General features: G+C 42.7%; 1 protein-coding gene across 15 annotated transcripts in view; it reads right to left on the bottom strand.

The window, feature by feature from the left end:
* MACF1 (microtubule actin crosslinking factor 1) overlaps positions 1–24028 on the bottom strand; it is a 402950-nt gene that overhangs the window by 240570 nt on the left and 138352 nt on the right. For all 15 annotated transcript variants that reach the window (XM_055095114.2, XM_055095086.2, XM_055095084.2 and 12 more), the window contains one exon: positions 12805–12866. In XM_055095114.2, the coding sequence (XP_054951089.2) occupies positions 12805–12866 (62 nt within the window). The remainder of the gene's footprint in view (positions 1–12804; positions 12867–24028) is intronic.

Genomic DNA, 24028 nt, shown 5'->3' on the forward strand with positions numbered 1-24028 from the left:
GGTGTGAGCTACCACTCCCAACCTGAATAAATATTTAAATAAATTGCTGTTGCCAGGCGCAGTGGCTCACACCTGTAATACCACCAATTTGGGAGGCTGATGCTGGGAGATCACCTGAGGTTGGGAGTTTAAGACAAGCCTGGCCAACATGACAAAACCCTGTCTCCACTAAAAATACAAAAAAGTTGTGCATGGCGGCACATGCCTGTAGTCCCAGCTACTCAGGAGGCTGAGGCACGAGAATTGCGCAGGAGGGGGTTGCAGTGAGCCAAGATCGCACCACTGCATTCCAGCCTGGGTGACAGAGCAAGACTCCATCTCAAAAATAATAATAATAAAAATAAATTGCAGTTGGTCTTGAGGACCAAGTGAGGTCATCTTATCAACAGATATTAAACACTACAGAGTACTGAAAAGACAAAGGAAATGTAAAGTTAATTTCACAGCAAGGCCCTAATGTTTCTTTCTCAAAATTCTGGTTATGTGTTATACCTGTGGTAGCAAAACTTGCACATATTATAAGAAATTTAGATGAGAACTAGCTTATTATGCCTCTCAATCTTTGTCTGACTATAGTAACCAAATAACTATAAAAATAAAACTACTGGCCAAGCACGGTGGCTCATGCCTGTAATCCCATCACTTTGGGAGGTCGAGGTGGGCAGATCACCTGAGATCAGGAGTTGGAGACCACCCTGACCAACACAGCAAAACCCCCGCTCTACTGAATATACAAAAATTGGCCAGGCGTGGTGGCTCACGCCTGTAATCCCAGCACTTTGGGAAGCCGAGGCAGATGGATCACCTGAGGTCAGGAGTTTGAGACCAGCCTAGTGAACATGACAAAACCTTTTATCTACTAAAAATACAAAAATTAGCTGGGCATGGTGGCACACGCCTATATCCTAGCTACTGGGGAGGATGAGGCAGGAGAATTTGCTTGAACCCAGGAGGCAGAGGTGACAGTGAGCCAAGATGGCACCACTGCACTTCAGCCTGGGCAACAGAGCGAGACTCCATTTCAAAAAAAAAAAAAATGGCTGGGTGCAGTGGCTCACACCTGTAATCCTAGCACTTTGGGATGCCAAGGCGGGTGGATCATGAGGTCAGGAGTTCGAGATCAGCCTGGCCAACATAGTGAAATCCCGTCTCTACTAAAAATACAAAAAATTAGCTGGGTGTGGTGGCAGGCACCTGTAATCCCAGCTACTTAGGAGGCTAAGGCAGGAAAATCACTTGAACCTGGGAGGCAGAAGTTGCAGTGAACCGAGATCACGACACTGCACTCCAACCTGGGTGACAGTGCACGACTCCATCTCAAAAAATAAATAAATAAAAATACAAAAATTAGCGGGGCGTGGTGGGGCGCGCCTTATATTCCAGCTACTCAGGAGGCTGAGAAAGGAGAACTGCTTGAACCCAGGAGGGAGACGTTGCAGTGAGCCGAGATTGTGCCACTGCACTCCAGCCTGAGCAACAGAGACTCTGTCCCCCACAAAAAAAATTTTTAATAAAAAATAAATAAATAAAACTATCAAAGAGATACAGAGAGAGGTAATGGGAGAGGAGAATGCAAAGAGATTTTTTTTTCCTTGCCTGGAAAATTGTCAATAAAGAAAACAGCAGTCTGTTTCTGAAGCATACTAGACACAGCTCTACCTAAAGAAGAGTAAAGAACTAGCTAACATTTACTGGGTGCTTCTGTGTCAGGAATTTTTCAGACACAGAGATCGGATTTGGAGGGCTCAATTAACATCCCCAAAATCACACATCTACTAAATTGCCAGGCTGATCAAATCCAGATCTATCCATACTAAAATCCTCATCTCTTCTGCTCATACTAGTTTGCCTGTGAAGTTTTCCACAAATCTCTTAGGAAAATGACCAGTGGACTAAGCATCAAAATTTAGAAGGCCAGGTGCGGTGGCTCAAGCATGTTATTGCAGCACTTTGGGAGGCCAAGACAGGAAGATTACTTGAGCCCAGGAGTTTGAGACCAGTCAGGGCAACACAGTGAGACTCCATCTCTACAAAAAATTTTAAAAGTCAGCCAGGTGTGGTGGTGCATGCCTACAATCCCAGCTACTCAGGAGTCTGAGGTGGGAGGGTTGCTTGAGCCCAGCCGACTGAAGCTGCAGGGAGCTATTATCACACCACTGCACTCCAGCCTGGACAACAGAGTGAGATCCTGTCTCAAAAAAAGAAAAAGTTTTAGAAGCAGCCAACTGAAGCAAGACTGTTCAGGAATCATCAATAAGGATGCTTCTTTCTAACAAATAATTATACCATTCTGTCAACAAATGAGTAAAAAACTGCAATTCAGGGCCTTGCCTGTTTGCACTCCCTGAGAAAATCATTGTCAAAATTAGTAAATGTGTCCAAAGAAGATATATAAATGGCTAATAAACACATGAAAAGATGCTCAACATCATTAGCCATAAGGAAAACATAAATCAAAACCGCAGTGATTAGCGCTGTCTAGGATGTCTATATTATAAAAGACAGATAAGTGTTAGCAAAAAAGCAGAGAATCTAGAACCCTCATACACTGCTGGTGGGGATGTAAAACGGTGCAGTTGCTTTCGAAAATAATGTGATGATTACTAACAGGTTAAACACAAGTTACCATACGACCCAGCAGTTCTGCCCCTAGGTATGTAATTAAAGAGAACTGAAAACATACGTCCAGACAAAAACTTGTAAATGAATGTTCATAGAGACAGGGGTTGCGGGGGCAAGATGGTGTCTCAGTATGTTACCCAGGCTGGTCTCAAACTCCTGGCCTCAAGAGATCATCTCACCTCAGCCTCCCAAAGTGTTGGGATTACAGGTGTGGGCCACTGTGCCGGCCATAAAGTTTTTTTTTTTTTTTTTTGGAGATAGGGTCTCACTTCCATCACCCAGGCTAGAGTGCAGTGGCGCGATCACAGCTCACTATAGCCTCGACTTCCTGGGCTCAGGTGATCCTCTCACCTCAGTCTCCCAAGGCGCATACAACCATGCTTGGCTAGTTTTTTCTATTCTTTGTAGAGATGGGGTTTTGCCATGTTGCCCAAGCTAGTCTCGAACTCCTGGCCTCAAGCCACCAGCCTCACCCTCCTGAAGTGCTGGGATTACAGGCTTGATCCATCACACCCAGCCATATAGTGATTTCTTAAAATTAGTGAATAATTAGATTTTGAGAGACCAAGTCCAATCCTCCCCAGTGCCCAAGCATTAATAAGTCAAGGAGGGGTCTGCTGTCTGCTTTTTTTTTTTTTTTTTTTTTTTTTTTTTTTTTTTTTTTTTTTTTTTTTTTTGAGGCAGAGTCTCACTCTGTTGCTCAGGCTGGCATGCAGTGGTGCTATCTTGGCTCATTACAGTATCCGCCTCCTGGATTCAAGTGATTCTCCTGCCTCAGCCTCCCGAGTAGCTGGGACTACAGGCATGCGCTGCTACACCAGCTAATTTTTTTGTATTTTTAATAGAGACAAGGTTTCGCCATGTTGGCCAGGCTGGTCTTGAACTCCTGGTCTCAAGTGATCCACCCGCCTCAGCCTCCCAAAGTGCTGGGATTACAGGCGTGAGCACTGCACCCGGCCTCCATTTTTTAAAGATTAGCTTAAAGCTATGAAAAAATAAACAGCTTCCCTCAATTTCTGAGTGGCTTTAACAAAGGGAGTAAGTTACACTTACGTGCCTGGAATCCTAATCTTAGCCCAAAGGGACTTTAAAGATTACTTAATTCTAATACCCTCAGTTTACAGATGAGAAAACCATTGCCTAGAGAAGCTAAATAACTTGTATAAGATCATTTAGCTGGAAAGTATCAGAGCTGGGTCCAGATCATTGTCTCCTGACTCTCTTAACAAGGCTTCTATGATGCTTGGAGGGTCAAAATGACAGATTATCAATTTTAAATAATAAGAGTCCCCCCTCCCCGCCATACATACACAAAAAAGACCAAGGATTGTCACGTAGTACTCTTTTTTTTTTTTTTTTGAGATGGAGTCTCGCTCTGTCACCCAGGCTGGAATGCAGTGGTGTGATCTCAGCTCACTACAACCTCTGCCTCCAGGGTTCAAGCGATTCTCCTGCCTCAGCCTCCCAAGTAGTTGGTATTACAGGCATGCATCACCACACCCGGCTAATTTTTGTATTTTTAGTAGAGACGGGGTTTCACCATGTTGGTAAGGCTGGTCCCGAACGCCTGACCTCAAGTGATTCACCCACCTTGGCCTCCCAAAGTGCTGACATTACAGGCGTGAGCCACCGTGCCTGGCCTCGTAGTATTGACACCTGCCGAAAACTTGATCTAGAAATCTTTCCTCTAAACAATTAAAAGGAAACGTAAGCAGCCCAATTTCCTTGACTCAAACTATGTTGAAGAGCAATATATAGGGCAGAGGAGAAAGTTTTAAAGAGAAAAGTATGTTATTTACTCTCTCCTACACTTATTAAAAGATATAGGGAAAGGGAAAGTGAGCCTAGTAATTTCAGATAGATTTCTGAATGGCAGATCTCCAAATTGTAAAAACAGAAACCGATATTGATTCATTGGCCAAATTTGTCTTCAAGGAAAAGCCCAACACTAAAAAAAAAAAAAAAAAACAGATTATAGTTGTCCTAGACTTCTTTACTCTGGAAAGAACTATGCTTAAATGCAGGGAATAAAAGTAGCAGCTGGGAATCCCTGTTTGAGAGCGGGGTTGGGAGGGGAACAAAGTGTGAGGTTCTTCGCATATAAGAATTTTATCATATCTCTGTTTTGAGAATTCCCTAAATTGTGAGAAATCTAACAGTGGTACCGGTCAACCCGGATTAACAGATTCTCTAAGAATGTGGATGATTCTAAAATCCACAGGCTGGGTGCAGTGGCTCACGCCTGTAATCCCAGCACTTTAGGAGGCCAAGATGGGCAGATCACCTGAGATCAGAAGTTCGAGACCAGCCTGACCAACATGAAGAAACCCCGTTCTCTACTAAAAATACAAAATTAGCCAGGCGTGGTGGCACATGCCTGTAATCCCAGCTACTCGGGAGGCTGAGGCAGGAGAATCGCTTGAACCCGGGTGGCGGAGGCTGCAGTGAGCCAAGATCGCACCATTGCATGCCAGCCTGGGCAACAAGAGCGAAACTCCATCTTAAAAAAATAAAATCCACAAAATGTAGCTTTACTTTGATAGGCAGGCACTTAAGCACAGGGAATAGAAAATCCAGAGTAAAGCCCAAGTCCAAATATAGGCCCAAATGTAGACCTGAGAAGCATTTAGAGAGAAATTAAGCACAGGGAATAGAAAATCCAGAGTAAAGCCCAAGTCCAAATATAGGCCCAAATGTAGACCTGAGAAGCATTTAGAGTGAAATTAAGCCCTAAAAAATCAGGTCCAGGCAAAGACAGCCACAAACCACTACCATATAGTCACATGTAGGCAACAAAGGTAACGCTCCTTTCCTTAGCATCTAACCAGCACTACTTTGTCAATTTCTTAAATTAAACTCCACTGCCCGTCTCATTCTGGTATTTCCCACAGACATGAATATGCAAAAAGTATGAAGTTCCACCCAGTGATTAGGGAGCCAGTGAATTGACTCATGTGGCCAAAACAGAGGCTGTATAGGACAGAATACCTGGAATCAGTGCTACCCCATATTCAACTAGAGAGTCTCAAACAGAAATAGAGAAAGTGTAAGTGGGCCAGGTGTGGTGGCTCATGCTTGTAATCCTAGCACTCGGGAAGGCCAAAGCAGGAAGATTCCTTGAGCACAGGAGTTTGAGACCAGCCTAGGGAACATAGGGAGAACTTGTCTCTTAAAACAGAAAGAAAGACGGACGGACGGAAGGAAGGAAGGAAGGGTTGGTTGTAAGCATTATTAAAAATTTGAAAACTTTTGCTGGTATATATGGAAATTTTATCTAAAATTCCAGGAAAGCCAGGGGCTTCTAGATTGCATATACAAAAATGGAAAGAACTGCTCTATCTGCTAGATTAAATATTGGGCTTTTCCTTTCTAACTACTAACCTCTGAAGTCAACAGGAACTGACCAGAAAAAGCATTTTTCTCCCTCCTAAGGAGCTCAGACTTTCATGTTCTCTTTAGGGGGATACACTTTATCAGCTAACAGCACCCAGAGATATGGCATAGATAATTTAAATAAGACCTCATTTAGAAACCTAGATTTCTCTTTTTGATGGTTCTGGTATATAAGCAGAACCCTTACATATGTATGTTTACATTCTAAATTAGGTTGTTTATTTCAGATGCTTATATCCTTAACAAATCTCTTTTAAGATTGGATCAGAAGTGTTCTCAATAAGGAGGAATTAATTTGCTTATCCCAAAGTAAGCTGTTTCCCAAAAGGTTATCAGGGAATCCAAGAGATTCCAAGATCAACTAAATCTAGAAGTTGGGAGACCTGGTTTGTGGTGTTTTTGTTTGTTTGTTTGTTTGTTTGTTTTTTGAGACAGAGTCTCGCTCTTGTCACCCACGCTGGAGTGCGGTGGCACAATCTCAGCTCACTGCAACCTCCATCTCCCGTGTTCAAGCGATTCTCCTGCCTCAGCCTCCCAAATAGCTGGGATTATAGGCGCCAGCCACCACTCCCAGCTAATTTTTGTATTTTTAGTAGAGATGGGGTTTCACCATGTTGGCCTGGCTGGTCTCGAACTCCTGACCTCAAGTGATCCACCCCCTCGGTCTCCCAGAGTGCTGGGATTACAGGCATGAACCACCATGCCTAGCCACCTGGTTGGTTTTGTCCTTACGTTGGTCTACCTGCCAAAGATGGCATTAATCTGGGGTGTACTTGGGGAGCAAAGCAAAGGATGCTTGAGTTGCAAAAAAAAATCTCAATCCCTAATTCTCAGCCCAAAATCAAATAATTCCAATTTAGAGCAATAACTCTGATTAGCAGTGAATCTCTCTCTGAAATATCCCAAGATGAGCAAATGTTATTGAAACTGTAAGGCTGGGGGCCTGGGAAGAGATGAAAAATCACCAAGGATTTAAGAAAAGCTTTGGCTGGCCTCCAATTTCTAACAATGCTATGATGTGTTCCTCTAGCTTCTCCCTCCCTGAGCTTCCTGTCATCACACAGCACTGAGGCAGAGGTCCAACAGGCAGCATCAGCTACAAACAGGCAGCAAGGAGCCAGAGCACTGGAATTCAACTACAAAGTTCAGGGGACAAGCTCAAGGCAGGATTGATTCAGTTCCTCCAACGGTTAGAGACAAAGTATGAAACAATCAGCTGGGGGCCAAACCCAAGGGCAGGGGCCACTCTTAGCTAAATCCCTCCCAGTGACTGCAATAGAACCCTCTGGGGAGCTCAGGAAGGGGTGTGCTAAGTTCTATAATATAAGCTGTCATATATTTGGCTCCTCTGTATCTCCCTCTTCCCTAGGAGAGGAGTGTGAAGGAAGGAGCTTAGATAAGACACCCCCTCAAACCCATTCCCTCTCCAAGAGACCTACCCTCCACAGGCACAGGTCCCCAGATGAGAAGTCTGCTACCTTCATTTCTCATCTTTTTACTAAACTCAGAAGCGGTGACAGCAGTCAGGGACAGACGCACATTTCTCACACCTTCCCCTCATCTAAGAGATGACAGGGAAAACTGCAGTCAAAGCTCGGTGCTCCCTCTGGAGATTTTTAAATCCTTTTTTATTCCATGAGAAGTCGTTTTTAGGGAGAACGGGAGTTGAGACAAGCTGTATGTCAGAAATGCTGTCATAATGGTTTTTAACACCTTTTACTCTTCTTACTGGTGCTATTTTGTAGAATAAGGAACAACACTGACAAGTTTTGTGGGGCTTTTTATATACTTTTTTAAAATCTCAAACTTCTATTTTTATGTTTAACGTTTTCATTAAAATTTTTTTTGTAACTGAAGCCACAACGTAAGAAATAATGGGGAAAAAACTGCCTTGTTTCAACAGTTTTTGCTAATTTTTAGGCTGAAAGATGACGGATGCCTGGAGTTTACCTTACGTTTAATTAAAATCAGTATTGTCTAAAAAAAAAAAAAAAGAATCAGCTGGGGGCATAGTTAGCAGGAAGAACAAGTAATTTTGATCGGAAGATTCATGATTGATTGATCCTTAGCTCCATCCCTCACTAGCTGTATCGTTTTGGCAAAGTCACTTCACTCCTCTAATTCTCATTTTCCCTAGCTGTTAAAATTGAGGGGATAAAACACCTTTACTTACTTCAGGGTTATTTTAAGGATTAAGACAGATAAGAATGTGCTTCATATGCTATAACACTATTGAAATATTACTTACTCAAGGTAACAAGTACTTATTGGATACTTCTCATGTGCTATGTGCAGCACTTAACAGAGAAAGTAGCATAATACAATCCCAGTCCTCAATGAGTACTGTAACAGAGAACATCGATGAGTGAACACACAGGCATCTCTTCAAGGCAGTATGAAATACAGATGGAGTTGCAATTGATTTAATCTGAGGAACAGAGGTCAGAATCTCAGGAAGGTGATACTGGAGCTGGGCCTAGAAGGTGAAGTGGGTGATGGTCAGGCAGAGGAGGCTGGGACGTGCATTCTAGGGAGAGAAATAAATAAGCAAGGAGGTGTGAAAGTACACAGTGTTTAGGGGGCAGTGAGTTGTCTCATGTGGCTACAGCGCAAGCTACAAAAAACAGAGTGCTTAGAAATGAAGCTGGACAGGTGGGTTGGAAACGCTGCAAAGTGCTCTACATCAGGACAGAGTTAGGTGACATCAAACTCTAGAGGCAACTAGTAGCCATGGAAGAAATTTACAAAAGGAAATCACGGCTGGACGCGGTGGCTCATGCCTGTAATCTCATCACTTTGGAAGGCCGAGGCAGGCAGATCACAAGCCCAGGAGAGCAGCCTGGCCAATATGGTATAACCCTGTCTCTACTAAAAATACAAAAATTAGCCAGGCTTTGGTGGCACATGCTTGTAGTTCCAGCTACTCAGGAGGCTGAGGCAGGAGAGTCGCTTGAACCCAGGAGGCAGAGGTTGCAGTGAGCTGAGATTGCGCCACTGCACTCCAGCCGGGCAACAAAGCAAGACTCCATCTCCAAAAAGAAAAGGAAATTACAATTTCTTTTCTCCTTACTTCTCTCTCTTTCTTCTTTGTCCTAACACTATAAACAATAAGACACAATATTTGCCCTCCAGTGATAATATAGCTGAAAGATACACCATGTATATAAACACTCTGGATGCTTTAACAAAAGCACATAAGGAGTATAGTCAGGGGCAAAAAGAAAGGCTAGTCAGTTCCACATCAGAGAAGTTAGGAAAATACTTACTGAAGAGGTGTTAAGTTTGTGTTATCCAGGCAGAACAAACTTGGGAAAGATATTCCAAGCACAGGGAGCAGAATGAACAAAGATACAGAGTCATAAAATAGCATGGCACATAGTTCAGCAAGAACTCAAGGTATGAGGGAAACTCGGTGCTATGAGCCTGGAAAGGTAGGCAGCAACCAGAGCCAGTTCTGCATGGGTTAAGAGCACGGTTTCTAGACTTTAGGTTGCCTGAATTTTAAAATTTCAGTTCTGCCTTTTTCTAGCAGCATGATCTTGAACAAATTACTTACCCTCTCTAAGTAATTTATAAAATGGGGATATTAACAGAACCCACAGCATAAGATCACTGAAGGATTAAATGAAATAATCCATGTAAAGGACTTAGTATACAGAATGTCTGATTTAGACTAGGCATGGTGGCTCATGCCTGTAATTCCAAGACACTGGGAGGCCAAGGTGGGAGGACTACTTGAGGTCAGGAGTAGAAGACAAGCCTGGGCAACATACCAAGACCCCATCTCTACAAACACACACACAAAAATTAGCCAGGCACAGTGGCATGTGCCTATAAACCTAGCTATTTGGGAGGCTGTGGTGGGAGGATCACTTGAGCCCGGGAGTTGGAGGCTGTAGTGAGCTATGATTGTACCACCGCACTCTAGCCTGGCAACAGAGTAAACCCTGTCACACACACAGAGAGAGAATACGTCTGATTTACAGGAAGTCTTCAAGATACTATTACTACCATTGTTATTATAGAAAACTTTATTAGGAAACTATTATAATGGTTAAGGCAACAGACACAGAGGCCCTGAACAAAAGCAGCGATATGGAGATGGAGAAGAGAAGACAGATGCATGCAATCTTTCTGAGCTACAAGTGATTAACTGGACTTGGTAACAAGGGAGAGATTATAGACAGTACTGAATCAAATAGGTTCCTAACTTGAACAACTAGCTACATGAGTGAAAATACTTAACAATTTAGGGTGTGTTCAATAAAAGCTATGGCTAGGTAACATACAGATGAATGTGTAAAATACACCATGACACTTGCCTTTAGCTTAGGCAAGAATCCAAGAAAAGGCTCTATCACTGCCTCCTTATCCAGATCTTGCAGTGTTAAAATCATGCTCACCTGCAGTACCCATTAAACAAGTGGCCCTAAGAAGACATGTGTGATTTATGTAACCACCTCCTTACCCACGGTTTACTGAACTATAGATGGACAATTGGCCCATGGAGGAAAAGAAGACCTAAGCCCACCAGACTTTCTGTGTTTGTGCATCCAGAATCATGTGGCCTCAGGGGTTTACGTCACTGTTTGAGGCACAGCCGCCATGGCTCACTCGTAGCAATAAAGGAAAAGCAGAGAAATGAATATAGGAGGCACATAGAAGTAAAATGAAAGAACACAAGGCCCCATAAACAAGAAAGACCTGGGTTGGCCAGGCACAGTGGCTCACGCCTATAATCCCAGCACTTTGGGAGACTTAGGTGGGTGGATCACCTGAGGTTGGGAGTTCGAGACCAGCCTGACTAACGTGGAGAAACCCCATCTCTACTAAAAGTACAAAATTAGCCGGGCGTGGTGGTGCATGCCTGTAATCCCAGCTACTCGGGAGGCTGAGGCAGGAGTATTGCTTGAACCCAGGAGGCGGAGGTTGCAGTGAGCCGAGATCGTGCCACTGCACTCCAGCCTGGGCAACAAGAGTGAAACTCCATCTCAAAAAACAAAAAACAAAACACAACAACAACAACAACAACAAAAACAAGAAAGACCTGGGCAGCACAGTGAGAACCCATCTCTACAAAAAAATTTAAAAATTAGCCGGGTGTGGTAGTGCATGCCTGTAGTTCCAGCTACTCAGGAGGATGAGGTGGGAGAATCACTCAAGCCCAGGAGGTTAGGGCTGCAGTGAGCTGTGATCTTCCCAATGTACTCCAGCCTGGGCAACAGGGTAAGACTCTGTCTCAAAAAAACAAACAAACAAACAAAAACAAAAAACAAAAAAAAAAACAAAGAGAGAATGAGAGTAGTTTTCTGATAACTGTTTAGTTTTCAAAAAGCCCAGCTGCATCTAGACATCAGATTCTGTGAGATCATCCCATATCCATTTCTACTTATGTTTCTTTGCATCCCATGCAACAAAACAATCCCAGCAGCTACAATGGATGAGACTGCCCAAAAAGAATACAGAGAACAAAACCAAAAAATGGCCAAGGTTAGGATCCTGGGGAACACCAACATGGAAGAGTCAGACAGAGGAAGAAAAGCCAGTGAAACAGGCAGAAAAAAAGGCATTCATAGAGGAAAGAGGTAATTCAGGAAAAAGCAATGTTCTAGAAGTCATTGTAAGAGAGGGTTTTAAGGAGTAGACGACAGTATCAAATGCTACAGAGAAATCAAATAAGAGGAAGATAAAACTAGGCTACTGGATAGGGCAATTAAGGGATCACTGGTGACCTTTCCCTTTCCCAGAGAAGCACTAATTATTATTATAATTCAAAAACTTTGTTTTCAGATTCTAACTGCCACAGTAGTCATACTGTTTATCTTTAGGTGAGTCTTAACATGCCTCTGTTTTGGTTTCTCTTTTATTTAAAATAATAATACCATAATAATATATTATTATTATATTTTATATATCTAATATATAACAATTATTATTATTATCTTTAGGTGAGTCTTAACATGCCTCTGTTATGGTTTCTCCTCTATTTAAAATAATAATAATGATAATAATAATCTTCATTCAGCCCTAACCATTCTGGAAATATTCTGCATTTTAGACTACCTGGTGGTAAAATTCATGTAAAAATTCATCAAGTTAAACATTTAAGATTCATGCACTTTAAGAGAAAGAGACAAAATCCCCCTCTATCATCCTTCCATAGTATTCAGATTAAAAAATAAAAATACACTAGGCATAGTGGCTCACGCCTGTAATCCTAACACTTTGGGAGGCAGAGGTAGGAGGATCGCTTTAGCCCAGGAGTTTGATACCAGAGTGGGCAACATAGTGAGACCCTGTCTCTATTTTAAAATAAATTAATAAATTAAAAAAAAAAAAGAAACAGGCTTATAAAGCAATGTATAAAGCTAGGAGTAAACTGTTCTTTGAATTTTTAAAATCATCCCATGGTATCTTCAGCCTCTGCCTCCTGATGTAATGGTAGGTAATAATGTCTTCACCAAGAAGCAGATTAATACAAGTTTCCATGCCATTATGACTATATTAGTTTTCAAAAAGCTGGGCATGGTGGCTCATGCCTGTAATCCCAGCACTTTGGAGGCTGAGGCAGTAGGATTGCTTGAGCCCAGGAGTTTGAGAACAGCCTGAGCAACATGGCAAGACCCCTTCTCTATTAAAAAAGAAAAGAAGAGAAAAGAAAAGTCACATGTGTATCTTCATAGACTCGAGCACACAGCAAGCAATCTAAACCATCTGAAAGAAGGAATGACAGATCCAGATGAGAGCAGTGAGAGGTGCTGGGGCAGCATATATATGAAAGGGTCCTACCTTCATTAAGTGCTTGTTGACCCACTTGGTGAACGTTTTCTTCTGAACCCGGTCCCGTTCATCTGTAAAGGAAACACAGAGAAGGCACTGGCTTAGTGCTACCCAGGTAACAGGTTCCCACGCTGCTGCCCTGCCCACATCTCTGTTTCTCTAGAACAACTTACCCACATAACTGTGGGACAGTGACTTCTTCTTAGGAAGGTTTGGCCTAGCTGAACTTCCTCTTTGGCCCTGATCACGTTGTCAGTTTACAAATTAGACAGAATCATCATGTGCCTCAAAAATCATACCATGGCAAAGTCTCCTTAGCACAATAATTTGAGCAGAGCAGGGAGCAGACTGATTCCCCACTTCCCTCACAACAAGCTTCAAAAAGCCAAAGCCGTGATACCACCAACAGACAGGGTGGCCTTGGCATTTGGGACACACATATTGCAGTGGTTAAATTTCACTCTTCATGTGCTGATCTGCCTGAGGAATGCCCAACTCCCTCCCTCTCCTACCCCAGGAATTCCTTCATTCCAATTTCTTTACCAGCCATTATCAAAACAATCAAACTCTCAAAGCTGCCCAGCTTACCCCCACTGCACATCTCTTCCCTCTCTACCTTCTCCTGTCACAGCAGCAAACTCCCTTTTTTTCTCCAGTTTTTTTTTTTTTTTTACCTCTTTAACAAAAACATGACTGTCAATGCTTGACAATGACTGCTCCACAGAGGCCTTATCCTGTAAAGGACTTACTTTCTCCGACTCCTGCCAATTCCCCAGAGCCATTTCTAGACCAGTGAGCCATTAGTGCTGGTCCTTTTCTATTTCTGAAAGCCCACACCATCCCATATAACCTCTTGTTCAAATCATCCTCACTGTCATTGACCATGCTCTGTGGCCTATCCCCTTCCACATGGCAAATCTACCTTAGCCTTCCCCGATGACTTGGTTCATTTATCATCTCTACATATACGTGAAGATATATGTGACAATGCATCTGTGCCTACTTGGCTCCACTGGCACTCATCTCCAATTCATGTCCAGCCACCACACTGCCACATTTTGGGCCTTATTCCTTCCCCAAACATACCTATTTAGCACTTACCATTATCAGTCTCTCATACCCTCTCCTAATCATTCTCAACCTTCAATCACTCCATTCTTATTTTACCCTATTCATTAAGGACATCTACAGCCGGGCCTTGGCATTTGGGACACACATATTGCAATGGCTCATGCCTTGTAATCCCAGCAGTTTGGGAGGCTGAGGCCGGTGGATCACTTGAGCTCAAGAGTTGGAGACCAGCCTGGCCAACATGGTAAAACCCCACCTCTGCTAAAAATACAAAAATTGGCCAGGTGGTGGTGTGCACCTGTAGTCCTAGCTACTCAAGAGGCTGAGGTGGGAGGGTGGGAGGATCACTTGAACCTGGGAGGCGGACGTTGCAGTGAGCCGTGATTACACCACTGCACTCCAGCCTGGGTGACAGAGTAAGACACAATCTCATAAAAAGAAAAAGAACATCTAAGATTATCCCAGTCCATGCTAGACAACATGGTTATGCAATTCAAATCTCCCCTCACTAATACCCCAGGAACTCCCCCTGCCTAACTGCCTACTACTACATTCACCATGACAATCTGCAAACCTAAATTACCATAATTGCCCGCTGCTTGACTCTTCCATATCTTTTCCAAGACAGAGAACATTTCGGAAGAAAGTTGCAGAGGTATATAAATCTGGTTCACTAGTAATTCATACAAGCTTCAGCCAGGTTCTCTTTCCCCAAGCCCAGTTATTTTCTTCTTATTGATCCCCTAGGAAAAGCCAACATACTGCCATTCCAAACAATGTCAATGCTTGTTCTACATCCCAGGTGAATATATTTATCTATTTATTTTTTCTGAGTTTATAGCCATTCAATAAGCACCTTCTTATCTTGGTCTCTGGTTTTATCCTCACATCCTTCTTTTCAGCCTTGAATCCTTTCTTGCTTTGCAAGGAACAATTTTCTTCCTACTATAAACTACAGCACTAAGGTATGGACCTTAGAAATTATATAGTCTAATTCTCTGCTGACACACAAATCCCTTCAACAACAAAGAATCATAAGTTCACATTGAAAGGTCTCTCCAAATCTCCCATAAATCTACAATATTCTTGATGTTTAAAATTTAGGATAATAGAGAATTCACTAACTCATAAGACAAAGTACCAATGTAATAATTCTATAAAATGTCATAATCTGCTTTCCTTGTAACTTCTGCCTATTGACTCTCATTTGGGACTGTTAGAAGTATTATTATTAGGCTGGGTGCGGTGGCTCATGCCTGTAATCCCAGCACTTTGGGAGGCTGAGGTGGGCAGATCAGCTGAAGTGGGGAGTTCAAGACCAGCCTGACCAACATGGTGAAACCCCGTCTCTACTAAAAATACAAAAATTAGCTGGACATGGTGGCGCATGCCTGCAATCCCAGCTACTCGGGAGGCTGAGGCAGGAGAATCGCTTGAACCCAGGAGGCGGAGGTTGCAGTGAGCTGAGATCGTGCCATTGCACTCCAGCCTGGCAAGAGGGCAAGACTCCATCTCAAAAAAATTAAAAAGTATTATTATTAGACTTAAAAGTTTAATCCATCTTTCACTTAATGGAGTCTTGAAAGTATCTAAAGCCAGGATTCTCATTAGATTTGACCACTGTCATTCCAACATATTTTGATCTTTTTAGATGCTGATTCAGTTATCCAACATCTTCATCAACCTTTCCAAGCCCGTGTCATCTGCAGACTGAATCAGAATCAGCTTCCAACTATAGTCTCATCGAAATCACTGACTCTTTGCTCATACTACTTATTTTCCCTTCATGACTGGCTACTTCTCTTCCTCTTCATCTCTCCAAATGGTATTTATTCTTTAAAATCCACCTCGCTCATTCACTTTTTTTGTTTGTTTTTGAGACAGAGTTTCGCTTTTGTCACCCAGGCTGGAGTGCAATGGTGCGATCTCGGCTCAGTGCAACTCTGCCCCCTGGGTTCCAGCAATTCTCCTGCCTCAGCCTCCAGAGTAGCTGGGATTACAGGTGCCCACCCACCACGTCCGGCTAATTTTTTATTTTTAGTAGAGACGGGGTTTCACCATATGGGCCAGGCTGTTCTCAAACTCCTGACCTCAGGTGATCCACCCGCGTTGGCCTCCCAAAATGCTGGGATTACAGGCACCTGGCCTCATTTATTCTTTAAATAAGAGAAACAACTTCAAAGCAGTTTGATTAAGTGCTATAACAGGTAAGCACAGAGTGCTCATGAACATAAGAGGTTAAGCCTACCTGGGTAGGGACAGGAAATATGGGGGACTTAATGAAGTTTCAAGGAGGAGTGACTCTATCTAACCTTAAAAGATGAGTATAAGCCAGAAAGAGAAGGGAAGGAATAAAGTTGCTACATAAAGTTATAGCTAATGCAAATTCATGGAGACAAGAAAAAGCTTATGTTCAAAGAACTGCACATAATTAGGAATAGCTGAAAGACAACTAGGTAGTGGCGAGATAGGATGGTATGGGCCAAATCAAGACCTTTCATGACAAGCTTAAGGAACCCGAACTTTATCCTATAGGTAAGGTGAAGCATTGAAAGATTTTAAATTGGAGAATGACATGCTCAGATTTGTGTTTAAGAAAAATTTTGGCTGCCTTTTCTGACAACTCCAGTTCTCAACAGTCTCTGTGTCCTCCAAATATCTATGTTACTTACTGGGCTAATCACTCAATCAGCACTTATATAATTATATAGTGTTCTGAACTTTTAATATGCTTATTCTTATATTACCAGGGAGATCATTAACTCCTTGAAGAGAACATGATTTACTTTTTTGTATTTCCCACAACTTGCAACACCTAAAGTTCTACATAGTAAGAACTAAAACATAAAACCACCGGAGAGTGTTCTCAATTGGCCAAGTATGATTAGAAGATTGGCAAAAGAAACACACAAAATGAAATCAGAACTGAGTTACCTACAAGAATCCAGTTCAATATCTAAAAACCTCAAAACCATGCCAGGCAAGGTGGCTTATGCCTGTAATCCTAGCACTTTGGGAGGCCGAGGCAGAAGGATCACTCGAGCCTGGGAGTTTGAGGCTGCAGCAAGCTATGATTGTGCCACTGCACTCTAGCAGGGACAACAGACTGAGACCGTGTCTGAAAAAACAAAATCACAACACGCCAGTATCACTTGTGTGCTGAGATAAGAAGGCAGGGTGGAAAAATCAGAGCTAACTAAAGTTGTGTCCATTACATTTTCACACGATATCAGGCCCACTGTGCTTCACTATATTCATTACCTTCATAGCCAAAAACAGTCTGATTCTAATTTTAAAAATTCTCACTCTAAAGATAGAAGTGTTTTTTCTTTTCTTTTTATAATTTCTTTTTTTTGTAAAAGCTATGTATGTTTGCTGTAATAGGTGAAACAACACACAGATGAAAAAGGAAAAAATTAACAGATTTTCTTTTAAACTAGTAAGTATTTAAAGGAGGTGGAATTCATTCGGTTTCCTTTTAGTCCACTGCTTCATTTCATTTAGACCTGAACACGTGAGTAGCATGATTCTTTTTAATTTTACTATCCATAGGCCAGGCGCGGTGGCTCACACCTGTAATCCCAGCACTTTGGGAGGCTGAGGCAGGTGGATCACGAGGTCAGGCGTTCGAGACCAGCCTGACCAACATAGTAAAACCCCGTCTCTACTAAAAATACAAAAATTAGCTGGGCGTGGTGGCACACGCCTGTAATCCCAGCTACTCGGAAGGCTGACGCAGGAGAACTGCTTCAACCTGGGAGGCGGAGGTTGCAGTGAGCTGAGATCATGCCACTGCATTCCAGCTCGGGCAACAGCGCAAGACTCCATCTCAAAAAAAAAAAAAACAAAAAAAAAACTATCCATAAATTATTCTGTTCATCTACCAAGCCCTTCCATAACGGTAATGTACTAAGGAAACCTGATGGTCTCATACCAATCATGCTTCCAAAAGCTAAAAAGCTGACTTTAAGCTCAGGAGAAAGACGTTTAAGTACTTATTGTGAATATAATCATTAAAGGCAACATGATTACAAGCCCTTCCCAAGACTTGCTAGCCTGCTTAGAGCTGAGCCATAAGCTCCTCAGAAAAGGGTTTTATAGAATTCCTTTGCCCCTAAGAGCTGGAAGATCATTTTTTAGGATCCTATGTTGGTATGCCCATCAATTACATGAAAGTTCTTTCCTGGTTTAAACTTCAGGATAAAAGAATATTACAGTGCCTGGAGTTTAATATCTTAATTTTTAGCAAGGAAATCCAAGAAGCAACCTTAAGAATTATGCTGACCTTCAGAATAATAGCTCAGACTCTCAAACTATTTAATAAGTTTTAGATTGGCTCCTTGCACATAAATCCCTAGTTTAACCCAGGCCTAGCAAAGATCTTTCTGACTGACATTGAAGGTTAGGCAGAAAGATAAAACTGAGGTAAAAGTCTCAGAAAGTACCCTTATGTGAGAGGAAAACGGGCAAAGAAAAGGCAATATTCATTTTAATGTTCTTTATAATCTCAGCCCCACCAAAGGCTATAAACAAACAAGAGAGAGCCCACTCCCCACCACCAGCATCTCTACAGAAGCAGAGAACCCTACTGTCCATCTAAGTTTCAGATTTAACACTTTAAACCTTATTAATTACTTGGGGGTTACTGAATTAGAAGGCTTAAATTAGAAAAATTTACTATTTGTTGTTGTTTTGAGACAGGGTCTCATTCTGTTTCCCAGGCTGGAATGCAGCAGCATGATCATAGTTCACTATAATCTTGAACCCCTAGGCTCAAGCAATCCTCCTGCTTCAGCCTCCCAAGTATCTAGGACTACAGGTGCATGCCATCATGTCTGGCTAATTTTTAAACTTTTTGTAGAGACAGGGTGTCAGTATGTTGTCCAGGCTGATCTCAAACTCCTGGCCTCATGTGATCCTCCCACCTCAGCCTCCCAAAACACTGGGATTACAGACATGAGCCACTGTATCCGGCCTAATTAGAAGGATTTAATACTTGTTTCCAACTTTACTGATCTTCGTCAACAAAGGTCTCTGAGCATCGTGCTATCAATACCTATCCTAATTTTATTTTAGTTTCATTGCCAGAGTTGTCCCTTTTCAGAATCTAAGTCAGTCCTTCTACCTAAAATCTGGATCTCATCGCTGCTCTTCTCCATAGGAAACTTAATCCAACAATACTCCCTAGTCTGTATATCTTCAACTGCTCTCTCTCTCTCCTGGTTCTCTCCTGTTGGCTTCTGAACAAGTATGATGACAACACTCAGACTTCACTTCCCCACCTCCTATTTATTCTATGTGACCTGGATTCCAGCCCCACAAATTCACTGAAATTGCTCTCCCCACAGTCACCTAATTGCCAACCCAATGGATAGTTTTGAGTTTTATCTCACTTAAACTCTCTGTAGCAGAAGACACTGGTGATCATTCCTTCACCTTTTAAATCGACTCTCTCTCTTGAATCTGAGATTCCATTCTACCCTAGTTTTCTGCCTTCTTCTTTGGTTGTTTCTTCTCTTCTGTTCATCCCTTAAACATTACTCATCCTTAGCCCTCTTTTCTTTTCATTCTGTATTATAGCTTCTTCAGATGTCCAAGGACCCAAGAGTCCACTAATGGGTTTTGGAGAGGGAGTGTTCAGGAACCACCTAAAATTACATGCAAAATGTTTTGTGTCGTGTGTGTATGCGGGGGAGTGGGGGGATGTCCATAGCTTTTCAATAAAAATTAAAAATAGCTGTTCTCTACATTCTCCCTTAATGATTTAATGAACATCCATAGTTTCAGCTGTGACCTATACAATGATAATTTCCAAATCTGTATCTTTAGCTCAGGCCTTTACCACTCTCATATATCCAATGGCCTCCTAAAACTTCCATGCTCATCTCAAACTCAACTTGTCTAAAACTGAACTCTTCTTTTCTCCTTGCTTCCGACAGATATCCCTGCTGTAATCCATCCTTCTCAATGGTGTCAGCAACCTTTCTGGCAAGGTTAATCTTGTAACTTAAAATCCTTCAGTGAGCCCTTATTCTCCCAATATTATTAATAGTTGACATTTAGGCTGGGTGCAGTGGCTCCCACCTGTAATCCCAGCACTTTGGGAGGCAGAAGCGGGCAGATCACTGGAGGTCAGGAGTTCAAAACCAGCCCGGCCTACTTGGTGAAACCCTGTCTCTAGTAAAAATACAAAAATTAGCCAGACGTGGTGGCAGGCACCTGTAAAATACCAGCTACTTGGCTGGCCAAGGCATGAGGATCACTTGAACTCAGGAGGCGGAGGTCACAGTGAGCCAAGATGGCACCACTGAACTCCTCCTGCCTAGGTGACAGTGAGATTCTGTCTTAAAAAAAAAAAAAAATTAAATAGCATTTATTCAGCACCTACTTAGGTGCTAAGCACCTTGTATCTATTCTTTCTAATGCTCAACAACTCTGTAAGTTAGCCAGAAAAATAAAGTCCAGACAGATGAAGCAGCTTGCCCAAGATCACAAGGTAAGTCATGAAGTCAAACTTGAACCCAGCTCTACCCAGTTCCAAAGCCTGATGCTTCCATTTGGGATAATAGTCAAACTTTTTAGCTTGGGAGCTAAGATCCATTATGATGGAATGCCTACCTATCACTCATCCCTCTACCTTTCCATAAAAACTTCCAGCCTTGTTTAAAAAATTTCCTGCAAATGGGGCAGGTTTTCTCTCAGTTCCATGCCTTTGCACATACTCTGTGAATATAGCTCTCCCCTTCTCTGACTACTCATTCTTCAGCCTTCAACTCAACTATCCCCTCCTCCAGGAGCTTTTCCCATCTCTTACACACACTAGTTTGTGTGCTTATTGCATGGTATCACTGTTTACTTGTTTATCTGTCCTACTCTACTAGGAGAAATTTGAGAGTAGGCCTGACGTCAAATGAAAGCCTGCATTTGAGGCGCAAAATTCTATGTTCTGATCCAACATAGCCTACCCACATAGTCCCAGTACATTACGAACCATTCAAAAAACAAGTGAGAGAAGAGCCTCTCCTGTTTCCAAAGGCCACAGAAAAATGACAAGTGCTTCAAGAAGCCCAGAAACACCAACCACCTGGAAATCTAAAAAGGATATACCACAGCTGACACAGAAGGGAAGTAGAGTTGGAATAGTCCTGTTTTGTGACCTCATGAAGTTTACAATCTAGTGGTGGAGAACAACATGTAAATAATTAACAATAACACCAAGCAAATAACACACCAGACACAAGCTGCACAAAATGACACTATAGCACAAGCATAGAGTTGATTAATCCTCACAGAGAGGTAGGAGGTGTTCCTGGAAGGCGTGATAGAACTATACCCGATCTTAGACAAAAGGCTACGAAGTGAACGGTGTCTGAACTAAACCTTGGATAACGAGTAGGATTCTGGCAGCCCAAAAAGGAGTCAAAGGATTCCAAACTTAAAGAAAGCACAAGTAGGCTGGGCATGGTGGCTCATGCCTATAATCCCTGCACTTTCAGAGGTTGAGGTGTGTGGATCACTTGAGCTCAGGAGTTCAAGACCAGCCTGGGCAACATGACAAAACTCTGTCTCTACAAAAAATACAAAAATAAGCCAGGCATGGTGGCTTGCGCCTGTGGTCCCAGCTACTTGGGTGGCTGAGGTGGGAGGGTCGCTTGAGCCCAGGAGGCAGAGGTTGCAGTGAGCCAAGATTGTGTCACTGCCCTCCAGCCTGGGTGACAGCAAGACCCTGTCTCAAAAAGAATTTTTTTTTTTTAATTTACAAAGCACAAGTAGTGATTTGGAGACATGTAAGTATACAGGATGTGTTTTAGGGAACGGTATGGCTATTACATGCATGACCATACCATGCAGTTAGCAGTGTGATGAGCAACCAGGCTAACAGAACAGCTAGCTGACATCACAAAGGACCCAGAAAGCTAGAGTAAGGAGTATGTACTTAATTAAGTAGACAAAGCAGAACCACTGAAATTTTCTGACCCACAGTATGTTTTGGGAAGACTAATCTGGCTTTGGACTGAAGGCCACATTATACCAGAAAGACACTAAGAGGCAGAAGAACCAGTTAGAAGTCTCCAGTGACAGACCAGGAGAAACATCTTGAAATAGCATGAATTAGGGCAGAGGCAGCAGGAAAGTAAAGAAGAGGGCAGGTACCTCTACGTTGTCATGCAATGTAGAAGTAGAAACAATAGCCTTTAGCTATTTTAAATAGCCTTTTAAATAGCCTTTAGATGTGGTGGTGGGTAAGGAATGGCAGAGTTCAAGACAATTCTCATGCTTCTAGCCACAGCAACTGGGAGGAGAGTAGAACTTCAAGATAATGAAAACAGAAAGAGGTTAACGATTTGGTGAGGGTACATTGGGTAAAGGAGAAGACAAAGAGTGAGGTGTTAGGAGGATCTTCTCACAGACAGTTGGAATCTTTGGTCTAGAGTTCAGAAGAGCAGTCAGAACTGAAGATAAGGAATTGGAGTTAACAACTGATAGCTGTGGCAAATAGAGAGCAAACAGCCTATTTCGACAAATCTTCCTAATCACCACTTAGCCCACATCACCTCTCTCTCTATTCAAAATCCTTTACGGATTTGATCACTTTAGTTTTAGAATTCAAAGCTCTCTACAACCCTATAAAATTCAATTGCAGTTTTTATTCACTACGTTTTCGGTGGTTCAAGAAGATAAAGAACTGGTCTCTGACCTGAAGAAATTTACAATCTATCTACCTTTCACTCTCCCCTGCATGACTCAACTGCAACCATTCCGATCTTCTTACTGTTTCCAAACATACCTTTCGCATCTGTCCTACTCTACTAGGAGCAACCTTTCCCCCAACTGGAATATCTACCCTCTTCTCTTGGGGCTTATCTAACTTAGAACCTCCTTTCAAAGTCCAGCTGAAGTCTTGCTTCTGTTACACCTTTCCGGACATGTCAGCCACCTTTGGATGCCTATGGCACTTAAAAGTTTCTTCAACTTACTTAGCACTAAGCATATAAAACCTATCATTAGAAAGCTCTGTATCTAAGTCCATTTCTGTATCTGAATTGAGCTCTTTCAAGTCAAGATCCATGCTTTAAACTTCATTAAAGGCCAGCCAGGGGCAGTGGCTCACACCTGTAATCCCAGAACTTTGGGAGGCCGAGGTGGGTGGATCACTTGAGGTCAGGAGTTCAAGACCAGCCTGGCCAATATGGGGAACCTCGACTCTACCCAAAAAAAGACAAAAATTAGCCAGGTGTGGTGGTGCACGCATGTAATCCCAGCTACTCGGGAGGCTGACGCAGGAGAATCGCTTGAACTCGGGAGGCAGAGGCTGCAGTGAGCTGAGATTGCGCCACTGCACTCCCGCCTGGGTGGCAGAGTAAGATTCTGTCTTAAAAAAAAAAAAAAAAAAAAAAAATTCATTAAAGGCCAGAAGCAGTGGCTCACACCTGTAATCCCAGCATTTTGGGAGGCTGAGGTGGGCAGATCACTTGAGGTCAGGAGTTTGAGACCAGCCTGGCCAATATGGTGAAACCCCATCTCTACTAAAAATACAAAAATTAGCCAGGCAAGGTGGTGCGCTCCTGTAATCCCAGCTACTCAGGAGGCTGAGGTAGGAAAATGGCTTGAACCTGGGAGGCAGAGGTTGCGAGCTGAGATTGTGCCACTGCACTCCAGCCTGGGCAATAGAGCAAGACTCCATCTCAAAAAAAATTTTTTTTTCATTAAATATCCAACATTTAGGACAACCATAGGTATTGAAAAATATTCATTTAACAAATATATAATGACAGTCCTCTAGGTGTCAAGGTTATAGCTACAAGACACATTAAGATGGTATTTTCAGGCCAGGCACTGTGGCTCTCACGCCTGCCATCCCAGCACTTTGGGAGGCTGAGGTGGGCAGATCACCTGAGGTCAGGAGTTCGAGACTAGCCTGGCGAACATGGCAAAACCCCGTCTCTACTAAAAATACAAAAATGAGCCGGGAGTGGTGGCACAAGCCTGTAATCCCAGCTACTCGGGAGGCTGAGGCAGCAGAACTGCTTGGACCCGGGCGGCAGAGGTTGCAGTGAGCTGAGATGGCACCACTGCAATCCAGCCTGGGTGACAGAGTGAGACTCCATCTCAAAAAAAGACTGCTTTTCAGCAGGGAGCAGGTACTCCCACTCAGATATTC

Source organism: Pan paniscus, chromosome 1 (genome assembly GCF_029289425.2).
Source record: "Pan paniscus chromosome 1, NHGRI_mPanPan1-v2.0_pri, whole genome shotgun sequence".
Classification (NCBI taxonomy): Eukaryota; Metazoa; Chordata; class Mammalia; order Primates; family Hominidae; genus Pan; species Pan paniscus.